The 23,170-nt window shown below is 46.0% G+C and overlaps 1 protein-coding gene and 1 long non-coding RNA gene across 2 annotated transcripts in view; one reads left to right on the top strand and one right to left on the bottom strand.

Annotated features, from left to right (window-relative positions):
- Positions 1–3,509: 3,509 nt before the first annotated feature.
- LOC136644961 (cytochrome P450 2J2-like) overlaps positions 3,510–23,170 on the top strand; it is a 27,859-nt gene continuing 8,198 nt past the window's right edge. The window contains exons 1-4 of the mRNA XM_066621218.1: positions 3,510–3,683; positions 10,383–10,545; positions 12,646–12,795; positions 19,310–19,470. Coding sequence (XP_066477315.1) covers positions 3,510–3,683; positions 10,383–10,545; positions 12,646–12,795; positions 19,310–19,470 — 648 coding nt within the window. The remainder of the gene's footprint in view (positions 3,684–10,382; positions 10,546–12,645; positions 12,796–19,309; positions 19,471–23,170) is intronic.
- LOC136644964 (uncharacterized) overlaps positions 19,940–23,170 on the bottom strand; it is a 24,867-nt gene continuing 21,636 nt past the window's right edge. The window contains exon 4 of the long non-coding RNA XR_010794117.1: positions 19,940–20,757. This is a non-coding gene — a long non-coding RNA (uncharacterized lncRNA). The remainder of the gene's footprint in view (positions 20,758–23,170) is intronic.

Raw genomic sequence — 23,170 nt, 5'->3', positions numbered from 1 at the left:
GTGAAGATCCGCATCCCAGCCACCCTAATCAGTGACATCTTACACAGAAACAGGGTTCTCTAGTTGAGTGAAGGGTCCCCATTCAGCAGAGTTGGTAGCAACGGTTACAGAATTCCAGGAGAATTAGGAAGTCAGACTCCTCTGTCCTTCTCCCAACCCAGCAAGGCAGCTTCAGTTCCCAAACCAGCCCAGGAATGGGAAAGATGAGGTTAAAAGTAATCTGCATAATCAAAGGCTACCTGCAGTTGACCTTCTGCTACCTTTTCGAAGTCTTCCCGATTTCAAAGGCAAAAGGTGAATTTAGACTCTAGTTTGAAATGTGCCCAGTCAGTGCATCCAGTGTGGATGTCTTTAGTAACTGCTTAATCACAGCCACTTCCAAAGGTGTGGAGAAATTCCTTTACCCTGAAAAGGAACAGTAACTGCAGACTGATCAGCACACGGACACTTGACCAGGGCGTGGCCTGCCTGGCCCTGATGCCACTGCTGTGTGTGAGCAATAATTGCCCTGGGAGTGTCATCAGAGCTCATCCTAAGTAACTCTTACAATCGTCGGTAAATGGCAGCTTATCTCATTTTCATATACTTGTGCCCAATGAAATTAATACCTTGCATGCATTAATATTAAATTAATTAATACCTTGGTCTGCCGCTGATGTGCATTAGTTTACTTGTGGGGGTGGAACAAGAACCCACATATGCAGAACTGATTTGGAAAGGAACTCCATCTTGTAGCCCCATCCTACTAACTCTCAATGGGGGGCTCACTGCATCTTGCAGGGGTGTTTTGAGCTGCGAAGACCTCCTCACGGTAAGGGAATATTTGCTCACTTGCCTGGGATAAATCTCACAGTCCAGTAGGATCAACTCAGACCTGCATCAGCTGTATAGCTGGTGCAAGTCCAAGAGGACCTGGGCCTTGAGATCAAAGCTATGAAGGGGATAGTGTAGCGGCGGTGCCACTGCCACCGATACTGCTCCACTCCCAGTCTTGATCCACCCATCCCCTGTTCTCCTCCTCATTCCTCCCCCTCCCTGCCCAGTTCTACCCACCCCCTGCTTCCCTCCCACTCGACCACCCACCTGTCACACAGACTCACTGGTGCTGGGGGGCATGGACGGGCTGCCTTTGCACTGCTGTGGCTGCTTTTGGCCCAGCTGCACAAAACATTCCTGATTCCTTCAGGTCAAGTGCTGAGGCTTTGGCATGTTCCGCTGATACAGAAGCCAAGTTTCAGCTTTGAGGAACTGTGTTCACCCCTTGCCACTGACACTGGAAGCGTGAGAAGGACCCTCAGAGCAGCAGAAACACTCGGCACATTATCCAGGACTTTTATGTAGTATGGAAAGTTCTCCTCGTGGCGGCATCGACTCTGGAAGACTTCATTGCTGCAGGTTCACAGCTTGGATCCTCAGCATCAGTATCTTTCTCTCCATTGTGCATCAGCAATTTTTCCAAATTCTAGCAAGCCTGAAGTACATCTTCAGGAGATTTTTAGTTGATGCTGTATATATAAAATAGGAAGCCAAATAGGGAATTGTATTGGAGCTGATAGAATCTCTCTTCAACAGAGAGCTTAGTACCATAGACAGCATAGTAGAAACCTTTTTGAATTTCAAGCTTGGACTTTGCAGTGCCTCTTCTGGGGCTACACACACAAACTGGTGGTTCTCCTTTTCCTAATTTGTTCTGTCTCATAGTTTGGTTGTATGTCTGGGTCATTTGCAATCTCAGGTCCTGATCCTAACCGGCGCACCACCGGTGCTCTGGCCCCACTTCTGTTGGTGGTTGTCATAAAAGTGCTGTAAAGCACTTTCCCACCAGCTGGAGACACCCAGCACTGGTAGAAGGCCATCGCCAGTTGATGCTGAGTCTCAGTGCCCAAAGGATGCTTTGGTGGAGCACTGGGGGGTGAATGGTGAACCTAAAAGGTTCATGTCATCAAAGATCTCATCATGTCTCAAAGATCCTGGTAATCATAGATATTACCAGGATGCTATCTCTGTGCTTTCAATACATCGATCCAGATCACCCATCTTGTTCCATTGAGGGCCCAACCCTTTCCAACTTTCCAGCACCGATGCAGCTGCAATGCAGCCTTGAGGATGCCTCTGTGACAGCCCCCACTGCCCCAGGATGCAGCACACACCCCACTGGCACAGTTGCATCAGTGCTGGAAAGTTGGATAGGATTGGATCTCAATGGCTTAACAGTTATGCCCAAGTCTAACATATGGTTAGTTAGCATTTGCCAACACTGAGGCTGCAATCCTAACTTCATTTTCCTGAGAGTAAGCCCCATTGAACAAAATAGAGCTTACTTCTGAGTAGATCTGGCTAGGATTGTGCTCTGAGTTGATGAAGAGAAATAATTTTAGATCTGTTGAATCAAATTGCAGAAAGTTCTTGCTTCCAGGTAACACAGCATCACGGCCTATCAAGTTCAAAGTAGAACAGGATCAGAAATTTATAAGATACTGTACAACAAGAATACCCCCAAATTGCACCAACACCCTGTTACTCACTCAGTGACGACATGACATAACGTATCCAGTTACATGAAAAGCAGCGTTTAGAAGTTTTTCGTGGCTTTCTAATTAATTATATTCCATAGCACTGTATTGCATTTATCGTAAAATAAAATAGTATAAATTATCTGTTGCTTTTTTAACCTGGGTTAAAATAACTAATCTGTACAAAACTGCATCCCGCAAAGTTCACCCCTGAGGTTTGTGCCCTAGGCAGCTTCCTAGTTGGCCTGATAATAGTACCGGCTTGTGTATAGGGGCAATACAGTCTTCTTCTCAATCTCATTGACTCCTAACATGGAAATTGCTTTGTCACTGCTGTTGTACACTGGGGCAGCTGTCTCACTGAGCAATCCACTACAACACCACGATTTCTTTCCTGATCTGTCACCAACAGCTCAGACCATATCTGTGTAAGCAAAGTTGGAATATTTTGCACCCAGTGTGCATCACTCTCCACTTATTGACAGTGAGCCACATTTTCCATTTGCTGGCCCATTCATCAGTATGGAGAGTCCTTTTGGTTTTTACCACTCTGAAGAGTTTGGTGTCCTCTACCAGCTGGGCCACCTCACTGCTTACCCTCAGCTCCAGATCATTTTGTGAACACGTAAGTAATATGTTAGAATATATATGGCACTTAAAGAAGTCTATGCTAGTCCAGGATTGTCTTATGCCTTGGATTTTAAACCCTCTCAATTCTAACAATATCACATACCAGTATTAGCCCTACATGATGTATGGTGATGACATACACCATACTAGAACAAACACATTCCTAGATCAGCTTATGATGTCAGATAAGATCTATTGTATACTTTATTATAAGCAGTGAACTATATAAGGAGTCAGTAAAAGAAAACAGGGAGTGGTAGCAATACCTCTGACGAAACGAGAAGCTGCTTCAGAAAGAGCATTCAGCCTGACCAGCTGTGCAGATATAGGAAGGCAGAGAGAGAGAGAGAGAGAGAGAGAGGAGCCATGGCAATCTGGAGGGAATTGGTATTATTGATCATTCCGATTCCATGGCTGATTCTGCACTTCCTGAAACAACTCTGGAAATCCAGACTGTACCCTCCGGGCCCTCCTAGACTTTCCTTCATTGGAAATCTGTGGTGGTTTGGGTTCAAGCTTTCTGCTGATACTTTTGCAAAGGTATGTCTCAGTTGAGTAAGAGAAAGAGGGGAGAGTCCTGGTGAAGCATAAGAACAGGTGGTTTCCCTGCCACTTACATTCTGTTAGTGGTCATCTATGGGCACCATATGGTCTGAGGGCACGTGAGAGAAACAGCTTCGCTGAAGCCAGGCTGACCTAGGTCTGCTCAGTATTGGACCTGGGAATTCCATGTATGCTGAGTTCCATGGTTGAAGACAGGTGCGATATAAAGGTAATAACTAAAAATGTGCATTCTGCACCTGAGCAGAGCACACTTTGGGCACATTCAAGTGCAGAATGTTCACCCCTTGTCTATTCAAGGGATCACTCTCATTTTGAAGAACTCTGATAAGCCTTCCAGAAGAAGCGGTGTCCCTTCACAGAAACATTAAAATGCAAATCCAAACATGGACCTGGTACTTTGCACTGAAGGGGAAGGTGGAGATCTGTGGACAAGGGAGCCAATGTTGGTTTTTTGTCGCTGACAGATCATTAGCAAGTGAAGGTGAGACAACTGGGGCTCAGGGGCCCTGCAACAGTGCAGAGAACAAGTTTGGATGGGCTTCTAGGCTGCCCTCAAGTGCTTCTAAGTGACACGGCTGTTTGGTCAAAACCTGCGTTGACCTCTGCATCTCTCCCTGTTTAACTAGAGCCACCCAAGGGGCACAGAGAGGCCTGATCCAAAGGATTGCTAAAGCCATTGTGATACTGCTTGTTTCCATAGTCAGTCCTGGATGCCATAGTTCTGCATGCAAAGCATGTGATCTACCACTGAGCGATGTCCAGCACTTCTTCTGGAGAAGAATACGGAGGTTTTAGCGATTCACTGCTGTGTGTTAGCGTTATTACAGATTTGAAAAAGTGGCTTCTTTGTTTTGGAGGCCATTCAAATCCAGGAGTGGACAAATTTAGGGTGCTTGTAGTGTCTTCTGCCACCACCAGCATCTCATTCTCTTAGCTGTGGAGTTCTACTTTGATCAGCCCAGCTTAGACCCTTTTCCTTCTCTTCTCCTCATTGCTACAGCTCTTGGGTTCTCTGTTTCCATGAAATTCAGAACTGGGGTTTGGTTCACTTCCAACAGGATTGCTGAACAGTGCAGTCCCATTTTGAAGTGCTGGATGAAATGTTTTTGAGAAAGCTTCATGTGTGTTAGACCTTAGACAAAGGCCCTATCCCTGGGCAGGAAATAGGGATGTTGGCTTCTCAGGTTTGCCCTAACGCACATCATGCATGTTGTAAAATGTTCAATTTCTCCGGAAGCCAAGTTCTAATACGCATGTCAGGTGCATTTTCTCCCATGTGAATCTGCCTGGTTACAGAGGTGTTCTTGAGATGCCTTTTCCTGTCTGCCTGCTGAGGTGGGAAGCGGCAACCAGGGGACAGGAACAGGGTCTTCTCAGTTGTCACGTTCGGAACTTTTCTGGCAGCGATGAGGTGATTTTGTCACTGCAAAACTGAAACAGTTTTGACTTAATGCAGGGACTGAAAGAGGAGTGTGCTGAGGCCAGCACACAATGGTGGGCACCCAGGAGGGTAGCTGTAGCATTACTGACCTGGCAGATGCTGCATTCTGGCCAAATCAGAGCAGCGTCAGGGTGGGGCAAGAGAGGAGGAGGGTGCCAACAATGCCGACAAGGACAGGCAGCACCAGGTGTTCTTGACAAAGAGGATTACGTCCCCTACCTGCTTGTTGTCCTGTGATGAAATAGAATTCTTTTCACGGCAACTCCCAAGTCCTTGATAGGACTGGGCTACTGCAGTGGCATCACTGGGGTTCGCATCACCCGGTGTGGGAGGGCACTTAGGAACAACTTATTGGAGCAGTTCTCAAACTTTTACTACTGGAACCCGCTTTTTAGAATGACAATCTGACCAGGACCCACCAGAAGTGTCATCATAAAGCTAATTAAAATAATTAAAGTAAAGTAAAACAAATAATTAAATAAGGGGAAGCCAACCCTGTTCCACCAAGTGAATTCTCTTTGTAGCCTGCCTGCAATAACACCCCCCTCCCCCCAAAAAAAAAATCAGTAAGATTTTCAGCCCTATCCAGTACCCAGCTCAATTTGTTGTTGGCAACCTTCAGTCTCAAAAGACTCTGGTATCACGATCTGAATGGTGGTTCTGGCACAGCATCTAGTGTGGCTGAAAAGGCCGATTTGGGAGTGACAATCCCTTCCACACTGGGAGCAAGTGTAGTGTGTCCCTGGTCTGTCTCCCTGGCTGCGGGCCTTCCTTCTTTGCCTCAGTCTGTTGGCAAAGTATCTCTTCAAACTGGGAAAGGCCATGCTGCACAGCCTGCCTCCAAGCAGAACGCTCAGAGGCCAAGGTTTCCCATCTGTTGAGGTCCATTCCTAAGGTTTTCAGATCCCTTTTGCAGATATCCTTGTAGCACAGCTGTGGTCTGTGGTCTCCGTAGGGCGCTTTCCCTGCACGAGTTCTCCATAGAGGAGATCCTTTGGGATCCAACCATCACCCAGTCTCACGACATGACCAAGCCAACGCAGGCGTCTCTGTTTCAGCAGTGTATACACACTGGGGATTCCAGCTCGTTCCAGGATGGTGTTGTTTGGAACTTTGTCCTGCCAGGTGATGCCGAAGATACGTCAGAGGCAGTGCATGTGGAAAGCATTCAGCCTCTTCTCCTGTTGTGAGCGAAGAGTCCATGACTCGCTGCAGTACAGAAGCGTACTCAAGACGCAAGCTCTGTAGACCTGGATCTTGGTATGTTCCATCAGCTTCTTGTTGGACCAGACTCTCTTTGTGAGTCTGGAAAACATGGTAGCTGCTTTACCGATGTGTTTGTTTACCTTGGTATTGAGAGAAAGAGTGTCGGAGATAGTTGAGCCAAGGTACACAAATTCATGGACAACCTCCAGCTCATGCGCAGAGATTGCAATGCAGGGAGGTGAGTCCACATCCTGAACCATGACCTGTGTTTTCTTCAGGCTGATTGTCAGTCCAAAGTCTTGGCAGGCCTTGCTAAAATGATCCATGAACTGCTGAAGATCTTTGGCAGAGAGGGCGGTGACAGCTGCATCGTCGGCAAAGAGGAAGTCACGCAGACATTTCAGTTGGACTTTGGACTTTGCTCTCAGTCTGGAGAGGTTGGATAGCTTTCCGTCTGATCTGGTCCGGAGATAGATGCCTTCTGTTGCAGTTCCAAAGGCCTGCTTCAGCAGGACAGCGAAGAAAATCCCAAACAAGATCAGTGCGAGAACACAGCCCTGCTTCACTCTGCTTTGGATGTCAAAGGGGTCTGATGTGGAGCCATCAAAGACAACCGTGCCCTTCATGTCCTCGTGGAAAGACCTGATGATGCTGAGGAGCCTGGGTGGACATCCTATCTTGGGGAGAATCTTGAAGAGGCCGTCCCTGCTGACCAGGTCGAAAGCTTTCATGAGATCTATGAAGGCTATAAAGAGTGGCTGTCGTTCTCTGCATTTCTCCTCCAGCTGTCTAAGGGAGAATACCATGTCAGTGGTGGACCTGTTGGCTGGGAATCCGCACTGCGATTCTGGATAGACGCTCTCTGCAAGTACCTGGAGCATCTTCAGTGCAACTCGGGCAAACAGCTTTCCTACAATGGTAAGGAGAGAGATGCTGCGGTCGTTATTGCAGTCACCCCTGTCGCCTTTGTTCTTGTACAGCGTGACGATGTTTGCATCCCACATGTCCTGTGGTACTCCACCTTCTCTCCAGCAGAGGCAGATGATTTCATGCAGCTCAGTGGCAATGATCTCTTTGCAGCACTTTAGGACTTCAGCAGGGATGCTATCTTTCCCAGGTGCCTTGCCAGAGGCGAGGGAGTCTAGGGCCACTTGAAGTTCTGTTAGGGTTGGTTCACTGTCAAGCTCCACCAGCACAGGCAGGCACTCAATGTTGTTCAGCGCTTCTTCGGTGACTACATTTTCTCTGGAATATAGCTCAGAGTAGTGCTGCACCCAGCGTTCCATCTGCTGCACCCGATCCTGGATGACCTCGCCTGTTGCAGACTTCAGAGGGGCACTTTTCTTCTGTGTTGGACCTAGGGCCTGCTTGATACCATCATACATCCCCTTGATGTTGCCCGTGTCAGCTGCTATCTGTATCTGGGAACAGAGTTGGAGCCAGTAGTCGTTAGCACATCTCCTGGACTTTGCTTCGAGCAGCTCAGAGAACCTGCAGGTTGCATTCACTGGGACAGGCCTTGTATGCTGCTCGAGCTCTCCTCTTATCCTCAATGACTGGTGTCAACTCCTCAGAGTGGGCTTCAAACCAGTCTGCCGTCTTGTTGGTCTTCTTGCCAATAATGAAAGTTGGTGGCGTCAACAATGAAGAAATGAAGATGTCTGGTTCCAAGCAGATGAGAAAACATCTTAAGTGTAGGTTTTAAAATTCAGCTTGGGCTGCTTTTGCCATGACTGCATATGAACAACTCTTGTCTTGTCAAACAAGCAGATAATGGCAGAAGTGCTGGAAAAAGACCAAGAGGAAGTCCAGAGAAATGATGGCTTGATAACATTCAAGAGTGCAAAACTTGGTTTACTAACTGATACACAAATGTAAAAATTGCTTGGGATGGCTTATTATCATTGAGGACACTGCTACATTATTTGAATGGGAATTGTTTTGTAACATGTCTATCGACAACACGCACGAACACACACTCAGAAAGAGAGAGAGAGAAAGAGAGAGAGAGATGCTTTTCATGACACATAAGGACTCGAGTCGCACGTGACCAAAACTTGGGGTTTTACTCTAAAAATAAAATGACTCAAACTTGAGTCAAGGCTTGCTTTTGTGTGTGTGTGTGTGTGTGTGTGTGTGTGTGTGTGTGTGTGTGTGTGTGTGTTTTCCATTTTTCCAAAAAGACTTGGACTTGTGTCAAAATTACTCAAAAGTTGGCTTTGGACAAGTCATGACGCGTGGGCGACTCGAGTCAAGTGGGCGGAGACTCAGGACTTGACTTGATACTTGGCACTGTGGTTCCAGCACATCCCTGCTTGTGCCACTGTGGACAAGGGGCATACCCCTTGTTCCACCAACCCAATTTCAGTTCAGAAATGAAAATAATTGGAGAAAATCAGGAACAGTAAATTTATTGGAGGGGGGAATCAGTTGGAGGAGTATGCATTTAGAGCAGTGTTTTTCAAACTGTGGGTCGGGGACATTTCAGGTGGGTCCCCATTCATTTCAATATTTTATTTTTAATATATTAGACTAGATGCTACCATGTACCACGGTATGTGACTGCATTTGGGGATATGTTACAGACCTGTACTTCTAACAAGCTCCTATGTATATTGTTTTAACAATGATTGTTGCAACGACTTTGGGAAGCACACAAGGCTTAGAGCCTTGTTGCTTGATGTGGCGCAAGGAGCAGAAGCAAACAAGGAAGAGATGGCAGACAGATTTCAAAGGATAGATGCAGGAAAGAGGCCGGAAGCTAGAAAAAGCTCTTTGCCCAGCCTCCTCCAAGCCTTTTTATTGACTCTCTGGCTCATGAAGCAATACAGTGCAATACTGAGGGTTATTAAAGGTTAAAGATAACGCTAGCTGGGAACAACACGTTTCTAGGTCTGACCGCTTCCTATTTTATCTTGTTGTTTACAGCACTGGGCTTTGACACTCAGATAGTATCAAGGCCAGCAGAGTTTACTCTGCACAGAAGCAGATGTGTCTGCTAGATTGCCAAATATGCTAAAGAATTTCAAAGCGCAGCGCTTCTACTCTACTACAAATGATATTAAATGGGACTTCCTTGTGGGTAGGATTGCAGCCTAGGATTGTGAAATATTTTCCTGCTTCATGATGTCACTTCCAGTCATGACATCATTTCTGGTGGGTTCCGACAGATTCTAAAAAGTGGCTCCTGGTGCTAAATGTGTGAGAACCACTGATTTAGAGCAGGGGTCTCCAAGCCCTGGCTCAGGGGCCAGATTCGGCCTGCAACAAGCTTCTATCCGGCCCGCAGCCAGCCTCTTGTCCCCTGAAAGCCTCTGGCCCACTCAACTGTACATAACCAAGCTGTGTTCTGGTTGTGTCTGGAGGGTGTTCTAAGGGCCAGAGAGGTTGAATGAATGAGCCCATTCATTCATTTATTCACTCATCTATGTTCCATCTCTAATTTATTTATTTAAATTTTATATTTAAAAATTTTTTCCGGTCCTCAACACCATGCCAGATGTTTAATGCGACCCTCTGGTCAAAAAGTTGGGGGCCCCTGATTTAGAGGATCTTTGTGATAAGTTATTTGGGGGCAAGCAATTGAAGGAGAATGGATTTAGCCTAATGATTGAGGCTTCAATCCTATCCACACTTTCCTGGGAGTCAGCCCCATTGACTCTAATGGGACTTACTTCTGAATGATATGCATAGGATTGGGCTCTAATTCATTTGCCTGCTGGTCACCAAAGAGCTGAAACTGTGAAGGGCCTCTGGGAGTGATTGGCTGCACTGTTCTGATCTTTGGAAGGGCAAGGTAGGGTTAGTAGACAGGGCAGGATAAAAGAAGGGAGCCAAGAAGAGAAGTGAGAAAGAGGAACATCCTAAGAATTGGAGAAGGAAGGGAAAATCCAAGTGAAGAATGGGCAGAGAAGAGAGGAACAGCCAGTAATGGCCAGAAGCTGCGCAGATAAGGAGGGCTGATGTTCTTGAAATCATCTTGCTTGTTTGAATGTGAATCTTTCTTCTCTGCTTTGGTCCAAATGCAGCTAGCGAAGCAGTATGGAAACATTTTCACGATATGGATTGGGTATATGCCTGCAGTAGTCCTTTCTGGATTCCAGGCAGTGAAAGAAGGGCTGATCAACCAATCTGAAGCCTTCGCTGAGCGTCCACTGTCTCCTTTCCTGAAAGCAGCATTGAAAGAAAGAGGTAAGAGTCAGAGGTGGTATATAAAGGCAGCCCAACTGTATTGAAACCTCCCTCCAACGATGCAGCTGTGCCAATGGAACATGTGCTGTATCTTATGGTGGGGGGCAATCACGGAGGTCCACCTGGGTAATGGAACATTTGATCCCCTACCTTGAGGAAGGCACCCCTTCCCCAGAGGGTCTCTTCAGTTCTACACCAGACCGTTCTGCTTGGAGGGAGGGACTTCCTTCTCAGGTGTTTTTGGGGGCTGCATTCATTGGATCAGGACCATTCTGGTGTCATTGGATTCCTCTTAGCCTGCCCTTTCCAACGGACTAAGGTGCGTTTGCCTACTCACAAGTAAACGTGCAATACAGCTCACTTTCACTTTCCATAAGGATCCATGCATTTTTTTGTTCTCTGGTTTTTTGGCCATAACTTTTGATAGAGATATTTAACTCTCGTTTTTTGCATTGCATTCTGCTCAAAGTTCCACATCCAATGGTATATAATATGATGGGGTTACCCCTGACCACCGCGATTTTAGCGTGTAACCCCCCAGTGCACGTCACCCCCCTGTGCGCGTCATCCGGTGCAGCCCGCACCCCCCGCACCCCCTAGTGACGCCACTGCCTGCAAGTCTCTGCACTGAAACCGAAGAAGGCATCAAACAGTTCAGAATTCCAGAATCAGCTGAATCCTTCCTTGCTGGTCTACCTCAGGGTATGCAAAAAGATAACTGAGCCTCTTCCATGATGAGCCACTGGAGAATTTTCCTTTCCTTTCTTTCTCCATTATTTGGAACTTAGCACTTCTGTCACATTACTGATGTTGTGTTAGTTTTGTTTATTTCTTTTTATGCTGTGTCAATAATATTCTGGACATTTTGCCAATAAGACGCTTCAGGAATCCTGAAGACCACAGATATTTTTCCCCCTTTCTTTTCTTTTTCTCCCTCTACTCATTCTAGCTTTTATATTTTCTCTTTTTTTTTGTAGGTAGATGACCATTTAAGATAGTTGGTTTAGAGCACAACAAAACACGCAGCATGTAACAACCTACTTTAATTTTTAAGATTACATTATTAGTAATTTTTATTTTTTGTTCTTGTTAAGTAGTCCTCATACTTCTCCCTTTTTAATATCTGAGCGCCTGACGACCCCCTTCCTGAAAGAGGCAGCAAAAGGAACGGGTAAGAGTCAGAGGTTTTCCTGGTCTTTTCTCCAGGGAATTCGTGCAGGAACCTCCAGCACACACAAGCACACACACACGACAAAGAAATTAAGAAGCAGTGGTATATGTGAAGAGGTGGTATATAAAGGCAACCCAATCATACTGAAATCCCCCTACACCAGTACAGCTGTGCCAACGGAACATGTGCTGCATCCAGAGGCGTCGCTAGAGGGGGGGCCGTGCGCTACGTTTTGCCTCCCACAGTGTGCAAGAAGCTGCTCCCCTCCCCTTTGGAGCCAAGTGGGAGGGGTGGGGGAAACAGAGGCGAATGGCTCCAGAGGGGAGGGGAGGAGCTGCTTGCACACTGCAGGAAGGCAAACTTAATGCACCACCACCCCCCAGCCATAAAATGGTTTAATAAAAGTATAATTGTATAAACTGTATTTTTAAAACTGAACCAAAAAGTAGGCAACCTATCAGAAGCAACAGGGAAACCCTAAATGTAGAAGAATGTTACACACACAGACTCTGCTAATTGGGCAGAGACACCTCTTAACAACCCAATTCTAAGCATGTCTACTCAAAAGTCAGTCCCATTCTATTCAATGAGGCTTACTCCTGGGTGGGCATGGCTGGGATTGCAGCCTAAGTGCTGGTTCTGTTATCTTGAGTTGGGAGAAAGCAACTGTCCCTCTATCTCCGCAGAGCATTTTCCCCACAGCTGCTTACTGGTGTCTTCCTTGTGGTGACAACTGGTGTTGTTATCGTTGCTCTTTTTTATGAGCCCCCTTGGGACAAGGAGCCTTTTTCATGTATCAGCCCTGCAGTTCTTGGGTTCTGCCAAAACAGGGAACTCTTGGGTCATAAGCATGAGCAGCAGAAAACCAGCCTCTGCTAGTCTTGCAGCCTTTTTTGATTCTATGATCTCTCTGATTCTCCTGACCACAGGAATTATACTTTCAAACGGTCACACCTGGAAGCAGCAGAGACGGTTTGGACAAGTGACCATGAGGCGGCTGGGACTGGGGAAGAAAGGCCTGGAGCACCAAATTGAAGAGGTGGCCCAGGAGCTTGTGCAGATCTTTGCACAGGCCAAAGGTAGGTGATACTAGAAGACACTTGAGGGGTCCGTCTGCTTTTTCTAGTCACTATGTTGTGAAAATCACATTTCCACCAATGAATTTAGTTCAGGGGTATCAAACTTGTTTAGACAAAGGGCCGAAAAGCATTCATCATGCCTGGTGAGGGTCAGAATTGATGTCATTGTGCAGGAAGTGATGTCTTTAAACATGTCATAACCAAAATAAGCACTTTTTCTCACTTAGGAACTCCTTAGCTACCAATGACAGAAGATAATACACACAATTCTTGATCATATTTCAAGATATGAGCGCCCAGTTAATAATAATAATAATAATAATAATAATAATAATAATAATAATAATAATAATAATAATAATAATAATAATAATAATAATATGGGCTGCCCTTTCAGCAGTAACACCTCAGCACTGCTCAGCAGCTGAAAGCCTGAAGACCTGATAAAAAGCTTCCTTGGGGTGCATCTGGCCCCCAGGCCTTATGTTTGCCTCCCCTGATTTAGTGGGCCCTGTGAGATAGCAAAAGCAGCACATGCAGAGATTGACACCTCCCCAGACTGAAAGATCACAGGAATAGCTAAGTATGGAACTTGGCTGAGGAATCCGCATTCAAAGTAAGTGGTTTCCACACTCCTCTGTGCTGGAATGGTCGCTTTAAAGCATTGCTTTCCCAAGGATAGCCACACTGACCACTTTCTGCCTCAGCCTTAAAGAAGCCTGATAAAGATTATTCATGCCTGCAGAAAGCTCTTCTCCTAAACGTTGACACCAAGGACCCTGAAGCAATAAGGACCCTGAGGTCCTGAGGGGTGGGAGAGGCCTACTTATATACCCTCTCAGGGAACGTTCCAGAACCCTTTCCTTATTTGGAGGGTCTGTGGAGCTGTCCAATTTTTTTCTAAACCAAAGATGAAAGCAATTTTTTCTCTAAATCATTTCACAGTCACTAAAAAGTGGTTTTGTAAATATTTGCTCTTCAAAAGAAATTTACACGTTTGTTTGTTTACTTGAAGGCTCACCTGTAGTTGGGAGAAGGTGCTCACTGTCTACCTCCCATGAGATGTTCATGGACATGCCACCTGGCTCCAGGCTGTGTCCAGTCATTGGTTAATCATGCCTATCCTCACCAATCCATGAGGGTCAAGGTAGCTGGACAGCGCAGCTTTGCCTATTCCAGTCAGTGGCATCACTAGGATTCGTGTCACCCGGTGCGGGAGGCCTGCGCATCACCCCATGCAGTGGGCGGGGCAACGCCCCAGGTGGTGGGCGTGGTGATGTCACATCGCCCCGCCCCCACTGGCTTTTTGGCTGTACTTTTTGTTAGAACACAGATATTTCAATGTGGTTTGTTTCATTGCATTCTGCATGAAATTATGCATTGATTGATTATAACATGATGGTATTATTCCTCCAAACTCTGATTTTGAACACTTGTAGAGTCTCACACACACGCACACACACCCCGTGTCAACTTACTAATACCTTATTGCAGCAGTTCTCAAACATTTAGCACTGGGACCGACTTTTTAGAATGACAATCTGTCCAGGACCCATTGGAAGTGATGTCATGGCCAGAAGTGACATCATCAAGTGAATTAAAATAAATAATTATAAATAATTAAATTAAAAGAAAAGAAATAATTAAATAAGGGGGAGCCATTCCTGTTCCACCAAGTGTATCTACTCTGAAGTAAGTCCTACTGTGTTCAATGGGGCTTATTATCAGGAAAGTGTGGGAAGGATTGCAGCCTGTGAGCCCACTCCTATGCATGTCTACTCTGAAGTAAGTCCCATAGTGGTCAATGGGGCATACTCTCAGGAAAGTGTGGGTAGAATTGCAGCCTGTGAGCTCAAGCCTATGCATGTCTACTCAGAAGTAAGTCCCATAGTGGTCAATGGAGCTTACTCTGTAGTCTGCCTGCAATAACAACCCCCCAAAAAGAATCAGTGAGATTTCCAGCCCTTCCCAGTGCCCAGTTTAAAGTTCTTCCATTTCAGGCATATCAAGATAAAGACCCACCTGGCTTTGCAAGTGCAAAATAGAAAACTTTCCCCTTACCAGTTCAAGCCTATTTTTTGTCCTTTTTAGTGGGGAGGGAGGCTGCCTTCTGGAGCATTTGTTGCACTCCAGCTCCATCGGATCGGGACCGTTCTGGTGTCCTCACATTCCCCTTTCCCTGGCCTGACCAGCAGCCAAAGCACGTCTGCCTACTTGCAAGTAAACGTGACCTGAGGCTGCTTCCCTTTCCATAGGGCTCAATAGACTCGCAGCTGGGAGGGAGGGAGTCCTTCTTGTGTGTTTTGGGGGACTGCATTCATTGAATCAGGACCATTCTGATGTCCTTGGAGTCCTCTCAGCCTTCCCTTTCTGACAGAATATGGCAAGTACACCTACTCACGAGTAAGCTCACGATACGGCTCACTTTCACTTTCCGGTGGGACCCATTCATTTTTTCTTTCCTTTTTTTGGCCAAAACTTTTGAAGGAGCTATTTCAGTTCTGTTTTTTGCATTGCATTCCGCTGGTAATTCCACATCCAACAGTGTATGGCATGACGGGTTAGCTCCTAATGCCGTGATTTTAGCGCGTCATCCCCCTAGGTGTGTCACCTCCCCGGCGTGTCACCCATTGTGGCCCACACCCCCTGCACCTCCCTAGTGATGCCACTGATTCCAGTCAAGGGGCTCGCCAGCTAACCTCTTTGAGCAGTATTGGCTCACCCCTTAACTTTGCTTACCTTGAATGGACATTCAGCCCTATGGCCTATTCACCCCCCCCCCACATGACTCCTGCCCAACAGGGGGCCAGCCTAGCGCTTGGCCCCACCACACCACTACAAAAACTGCCTTATGCCCTACTGTAAGTCCAACAGAAAAAGATTTGTGCCAGGTGGAGACAGATGCACACTGTTCGATCAAACCAAGTCGGATCACTCCAATCTTATTTCCAGGTGCTGAATGACAGCCCCGCCTTGTAACAATATTAGCTGCCCTACATAAGCATCAGGGCTTTTCCAAGCTAGGTCCACCATACAGACACTTTTGGCATTCTTCCATGCCCACTGGGACAGGAAGGAGGATCATAGGAGTTTTATCCCTGGGAAACCCCTGCTAATTGGGTAAGAGGCACTTTTTCAAGTGGGTGCTCCTTTTTTTAGCCGGGGGAGAGTAACTGGCCCACCTCACCCCAGCACTGTCTGTTCTAGTGGCTGTCTGCCGGTATTCATTTGCATATTTTTAGATTGTGAGCCCTTTTGTGACAGGGAACCATTTAGTTATTTGATTTTTCTCTGTAAACCGCTTTGTGAACTTTTAGTTGAAAAGCGGTATATAAATACTGTTAATAACCAGTGCCTTACCAATACAAATTCCCTGTGGATCTTAAGACTCAAGGACATAGTCGTCCTCTGGCCCAGATCGTACTCACCCAGATATATCACAAGTATCTGCGGCGGTGGCCTGATGGACAAAAATGCTGGTAAAAACTGTCCCCAAAGCATGCCTCTCGTGGCCACCTACCCAATGCTAGCAAATTTGCCAGGCCCCAACTGAGTGCTGAAGCTGGAGCTCACTGTTCTCTTCCCGGCCCAAAAGAGGGTGGAATGCCTAATGACAAGAATTGTCACGGATTGAAAGCAAGAACGACCCGCAAAAATGAAAACAAGCATGAGCGAGGGCAAAAGTGTGGCAGTGCCCTGGCTAACCAACCCAATGCGGGGAAAATAACCAGGAAGGACACATTCGTGCACCCAAAGGCCGTAACTCAAAGGTGGACACTGCCACTAATGACTGGAGTCTGCGGGGCCCCAAATCAACGGCTTTGCCCGAACTGAGGTCTGCAAACCTCCACAGAAAAGTGTGTACTGCCACCACAGACCAATGGGGCCAAAGTCCGTGTTTAAATGGGCTGGACCAATAATTAGGCACGTAGGGAGAAGTGGTGTGTCAGGTCACCAGGGGAGGATAGCGCTTGCTTTCCGGATAGCAGAGTGGCACGGGAGCTTAGGGAGATAGCAAAAGAAGCAGGCAATCTCAAACAGAGCCAAGGAAGCAGACACAGGCTTGTTTGTTGCAGAAGCAGGTATTGGTAAAGGAGCAGGCAGAAGATTAGTCAGCCAAATGGTCCAGAAGTTAGGGATACAGCAGGTCACAGTCACGAGAAGGCAGTCCAAATCAGGACACAATATATCCAGGGCTTTTAGCCAAATCAGTCCATCAGTCAAGCAGTGACAGAGACGATGTGGCCCTCTTGCCAAAATGTTTGGACACCCCTGATCTAGACTGATCTTCCATTTTGGTGATCATTATTTTGATATTTTTGTTTCGGTTTTGCAGTCAAGGTCTTCAGTTATTACTGCAGCAGTGCTGTACATGAGTCGGTTTGTTTCCTGCAGAGAACTTGTGCTTACGGTGCTTAGTACAATGTTTGCATTTTCTAAAACTGTGGCAAGACATCTCATGTCCACAAGTTTTAACACAGGCAACCTACTATTATTTTTCATCTTTTCATCTGCCCAGTTATTTTTATCTTTAGTTCTTGTTGGCTTTCAGTTGCTGGTCTTATAGCTGAAGTGAAGGCCAAGGAGAGGTTGCCAAGGAAAAACTGTCTGAAATCGTATTCGTGATGGGAGCTTCCTCGATTGCCATCTTCTCCTGTGTGGCTTCCTCAACTATCTGACATCGGAATCCTAACTTGCGCTGGAACAGGCAGGCCAACAGGCCTCTGCTGTATCCATCACAAGTTTGAGGTTGACTGCAGGTCAGCCTGGGACAAGGGGAAAAAATTTCCCTTACCCCAGGTAACACTGCAGCAGACCCAGTGAGGCTACTCGGATCCACGCCACCAATAAAGGTGGTGCAAATCCAAGCAGTCTGGGGCTGGTCCAGGCTGCCCAGGAAGGGAGCTAGAATCCAGCATAAGTGCAAGATCCTGGCCTTGCCTCCCACTCCCCGCCCACTCACTTGCCCACACTCACCCTGCTCTGAACACCCCCTCCCATCTCCTCCCGGCCCTCTCCACACACCCCCAGACTCCCATGCCAGCCAAGCTCAGCTGGCACATACTTACCCATCTCCGCTGGTGCGGAGGATGGATGTGGCCTTCATGTGCTGGCACACAGCCCTGTAACAGCCCAGCCAACTTCCATGGAGGCACAAATGTGACCCTCCCAGACTGGCACAAGCTGTGGGTGTAGTTTGGATTGCACCCTGAGCTGCTAAACCTGACAGTTTTTCTCTTTCTGTGCTCTGGGTTATTCTCTGCAGTCTCACTATTCAACATTAGTGAACATTTTATTCCTTGTAATAAATTGACGCTGATCAACTAATCTCTGCTCTGTGAGTTCTAACGTTGGATGTTTCTCTTTCCAGGTCTTATGCATTCTCTTCAAATAATCCCTTCTCACCGGATTCAATTTGTAGTAGCAGAGCATAATTTCTAATTATTCTTATTATAACTCCCACACCAATTGCAGTGGCTTGCTAGCCCTATGCATTCCCCAAGAGGTTAAGTAATTCTGGGCGCAATCCTAAAGGCGCCTTATGCCGGCCCAAGTCCCTTCACCTCCAGAGGTGGCACAGGTTGAGGAGACCCAGAGGGTAAGGGGAAGAGCCTCCCCTTGCCTGTGGCTGAGCCGCTGTACGAACCTGCGTTGGCTTGCCTGCTGGCTTGCCTGCTCCAGCACAGTTTTGGATTGTGCCCACTGTTAATTAATTAAATTCACAGTAGGATACGAGGTGCCAAGTGGCAGCCTGCCTCAGCCGAAGCCAGCCTCTCCCATGACGTCCTTGCTCCAGGAACCATGAGGTGGCTGAGTGGAAAGCAGCACAGGCTGCTCCGCAATCGGGTTGGAGGCCTGTTTGGCTGCCTCCAATAATGGTCCAGTCCTTCACGTCTCCCTGCCAGGTGCTCTGCTGCTGCGTGAGGTGGCTGAGTGGAGATGGTCGCCAAGACCCGGTAAGGCCTCAGACGGCTTGCCCTTTGATGCTTTGCTCTCATTGCCACATGCCTGGCAAGGGATTAAGATCAGAGCTCCAACAGGGCTGCAGTCAAAGCAAACCCAGTCAAGTGCGTGCCATGGAGCTCCTGCCTGGACGGCATCCAGGAGCTGACTGAGCTTGCAGGGAGCCTCGCAGCTTGGCAAACACCTCAGTTCCTGACCCCAAAGCCCAGGCTGTCCACTAGGGCAGAGAGCCTGTGCCTGGCTGCGCAACACGTGGGTGGGAAAACTCGCTGTGTGAGCATGTGCAGCAGCATTCTTATGTGAAAATGTACATTTGCTCCATACTCTTAAAGTGCATATTTTGACTGCTTACCTTTCTACCATAGAGATATAAAGTCTATAATACATTTATAATATAATACATTTTATTTACATCCCTAAGATTCTAAAGACTCTGGCTGTGAACTTGGAGCCTCACAAGAACTGTTTCCAATTGGGCCCCAGAGCTTCTAAGGCCAGCCCTCTCTCTCTCTCTCTCTCTCTCTCTCACCATTAATAACTGTTTTTGCAGGGCAGCCACTTGACCCCATGTTACCGATCACTAATTCAGCCTGCAATGTGATTTGTACTTTGGCTTTTGGTCATCACTTTTCTCTCGAAGACAAAGAGTTCCTGAAGTTGACGGAAGCCCTTGAAAGTAACTTAAACTTTGCAGGCACCTTCTTTCATGTAGTGAGTAGCTTTTTTCTTCTCTACCGACTCAGCCAATTTTGTTTCCCAAATGCCTTTTCTAACCCTTTAAACAATTAAGCATACTACTAAAGAATATATTCTTAGACTTTAACTGGAGTAAACATTTAACTGAACTGCAGATCAATGAGCCGAATCAGAGGTGTAGCTAAGGGGGTGCAGGGAGTAGCAATAGTACTGGGCAACAAGCTTTAGGGGGGCAACAAGCTGAACTTGATACTACTGGCCAAAAATGTGAAAATCTTGGTATGCACAAATAATACCATCATGTTATATATCATTGGAAAGTTACATTCAGGAAAGGTATCATACATTATGATACAGAATGGAACCAATAAGGTGCTAATATGAGTCAGCTCTCATTTCTGGTTTTTTTAATTAATTAATTATGTATTTATTTTATTAACACACACAAACATGCAAAAATATAACATACGTTTACGAGTGCTAAATACCATATACCATTACTAATTAATCATACTGTATCTCCTAATCTATTTACTCATCTTTTTCTACCTTTTATTGATTTATCCATTTATTTATATAATATACAATAAATTTTCCCTAACGCCCTATACTATATTTTCTAAATATTCACTTTCTACCAAGCTCAACTGCTCATTAATATTAAAACAAAATAATCTAATTACCAAAATTATCACCTCAGCTATTTCAACTCCAATCTAATTCTCCAATCTAATTACACTTTTGTTCTTTGACATAATAACCGTATATAAAACAATTCTTCCACATGTTTACATTTCCAGCTATATTTTTAATAAATTCTAATTCATATTTATCAATTTCATACATATTCTTTTTTTTTTTTTTAATAAATTTGGACCATTGTTATTAGCTGAATAAATCCTCCAATTTTCTTTAACCCTCAGATTACCCCTCAGGGTTCTTTTTCTTTCTTATTTTCCATTTTTTCTCCTGTAATATCTTTAATAATTTATCTCTATAACAGAATCTGATAGACCCACACTTTCTTATATAGGGTGTGTTCATTCTTCCAGTTAACTGGGATATATTTTCTCCTTCTTGTTTTGTGATTTGTGCACTCCTGTTACTCTGTCCATCTTATCTTTCTTGATCTCCATCAGCGCCTCTTCTTCGTCCTGTTGATCATCCTGTTGATTTTCCTCCTTGTCCGCTTTTTCACTCCCTTGTTTATCTTCTGGTTGTTTCTTTATAACTTCCAATTGTTCCTTACAGACATCTTCCAATTGTTCCTTACAGCTTCCTTCCGTAAATGGAAGTCTTGCCCTAATGAGGAGAATAAAAAGGAACATAAACTGTGGCAAAAGAAATGTAAGAAGGTGATATGGGAGACCAAGAGAGACTATGAGGAACGCATGGCCAGCAACATTAAGGGGAATAATAAAAGCTTCTTCAAATATGTTAGAAGCAGGAAACCCGCCAGAGAAGTGGTTGGCCCTCTGGATGGTTAGGGAGGGAAAGGGGAGATAAAAGGAGACTTAGAGATGGCAGAGAAATTAAATGAGTTCTTTGCATCTGTCTTCACGGCAGAAGACTTTGGGCAGATACCGCTGCCCGAACGGCCCCTCCTAACCGAGGAGTTAAGTCAGATAGAGGTTAAAAGAGAAGATGTTTCAGACCTCATTGATAAATTAAAGATCAATAAGTCACCGGGCCCTGATGGCATCCACCCAAGGGTTATTAAGGAATTGAAGAATGAAGTTGCAGATCTCTTGACTAAGGTATGCAGCTTGTCCCTCAAAACGGCCACGGTGCCAGAAGATTGGAGGATAGCAAATGTCACGCCTATTTTTAAAAAGGGAAAGAAGGGGGACCCGGGAAACTATAGGCTGGTCAGCCTAACATCCATACCGGGTAAGATGGTGGAATGCCTCATCAAAGATAGGATCTCAAAACACATAGACGAACAGGCCTTGCTGAGGGAAAATCAGCATGGCTTCTGTAAGGGTAAGTCTTGCCTCACGAACCTTATAGAATTCTTTGAAAAGGTCAACAGGCATGTGGATGCGGGAGAACCCGTGGACATTACATATCTGGACTTTCAGAAGGCGTTTGACACGGTCCCTCACCAAAGGCTACTGAAAAAACTCCACAGTTAGGAATTAGAGGACAGGTCCTCTCGTGGATTGAGAACTGGTTGGAGGCCAGGAAGCAGAGAGTGGGTGTCAATGGGCAGTTTTCACAATGGAGAGAGGTGAAAAGCGGTGTGCCCCAAGGATCTGTCCTGGGACCGGTGCTTTTCAACCTCTTCATAAATGACCTGGAGACAGGGTTGAGCAGTGAAGTGGCTAAGTTTGCAGACGACACCAAACTTTTCCGAGTGGTAAAGACCAGAAGTGATTGTGAGGAGCTCCAGAAGGATCTCTCCAGACTGGCAGAATGGGCAGCAAAATGGCAGATGCGCTTCAATGTCAGTAAGTGTAAAGTCATGCACATTGGGGCAAAAAATCAAAGCTTTAGATATAGGCTGATGGGTTCTGAGCTGTCTGTGACAGATCAGGTGAGAGATCTTGGGGTGGTGGTGGACAGGTCGATGAAAGGGTCGACCCAATGTGCGGCGGCAGTGAAGAAGGCCAATTCTATGCTTGGGATCATTAGGAAGGGTATTGAGAACAAAACGGCTAGTATTATAATGCCATTGTACAAATCTATGGCAAGGCCACACCTGGAGTATTGTGTCCAGTTCTGGTCGCTGCATCTCAAAAAAGACATAGTGGAAATGGAAAAGGTGCAAAAGAGAGCGACTAAGATGATTACGGGGCTGGGGCACCTTCCTTATGAGGAAAGGCTATGGTGTTTGGGCCGCTTGAGGGGGGACGCTTGAGGGGGGACATGATTGAGACATACAAAATTATGCAGGGAATGGACAGAGTGGATAGGGAGATGCTCTTTACACTCTCACATAATACCAGAACCAGGGGACATCCACTAAAATTGAGTGTTGGGCGGGTTAGGACAGACAAAAGAAAATATTTCTTTACTCAGCGTGTGGTCGATCTGTGGAACTCCTTGCCACAGGATGTGGTGCTGACATCTAGCCTAGACGCCTTTAAAAGGGGATTGGACAACTTTCTGGAGGAAAAATCCATTACGGGGTACAAGCCATGATGTGTATGCGCAACCTCCTGATTTTAGAAATGGGTTAAGTCAGAATGCCAGATGTAGGGGAGGGCACCAGGATGAGGTCTCTTGTTATCTGGTGTGCTCCCTGGGGCATTTGGTGGGCCGCTGTGAGATATAGGAAGCTGGACTAGATGGGCCTATGGCCTGATCCAGTGGGGCTGTTCTTATGTTCTTATCTATCTGTTGGGAAAGAGTCTCCATACTGGCTTGAATCTGTGAGGACCAAATCAGCTGTTCTCGCTCCATAACAAGCAATCTCTCTATATTAATCAAGATTTTCTGTATCCACATTTCTGGAACAGAGTCCATTTTTCAATTCCTGGCTAGTCCACTAGATGTCCACAACATATTATTCTCCTCACTTCCACCATGTCATTATTACTCTGCAATCCGCACTCCTTACATACGTCTTGCAGATAACAGTCCAGTGTGGTTAACGGAGAGAAAAACAAAATGAAAGAAAACAGTCTCACCGTCTCTGGTGCAGAGAAAACAAAGCTCATTCAAATCTAATGAGAATTATATTTCTATCCCATTATATCCAATTCATCCAATT

The sequence above is a fragment of the Tiliqua scincoides genome, chromosome 3, assembly GCF_035046505.1.
Source record: "Tiliqua scincoides isolate rTilSci1 chromosome 3, rTilSci1.hap2, whole genome shotgun sequence".
Lineage (NCBI taxonomy): Eukaryota > Metazoa > Chordata > Lepidosauria > Squamata > Scincidae > Tiliqua > Tiliqua scincoides.
Note: the sequence above shows the minus strand (reverse complement) of the source record. Positions and strands in the feature narration are given on the sequence as shown.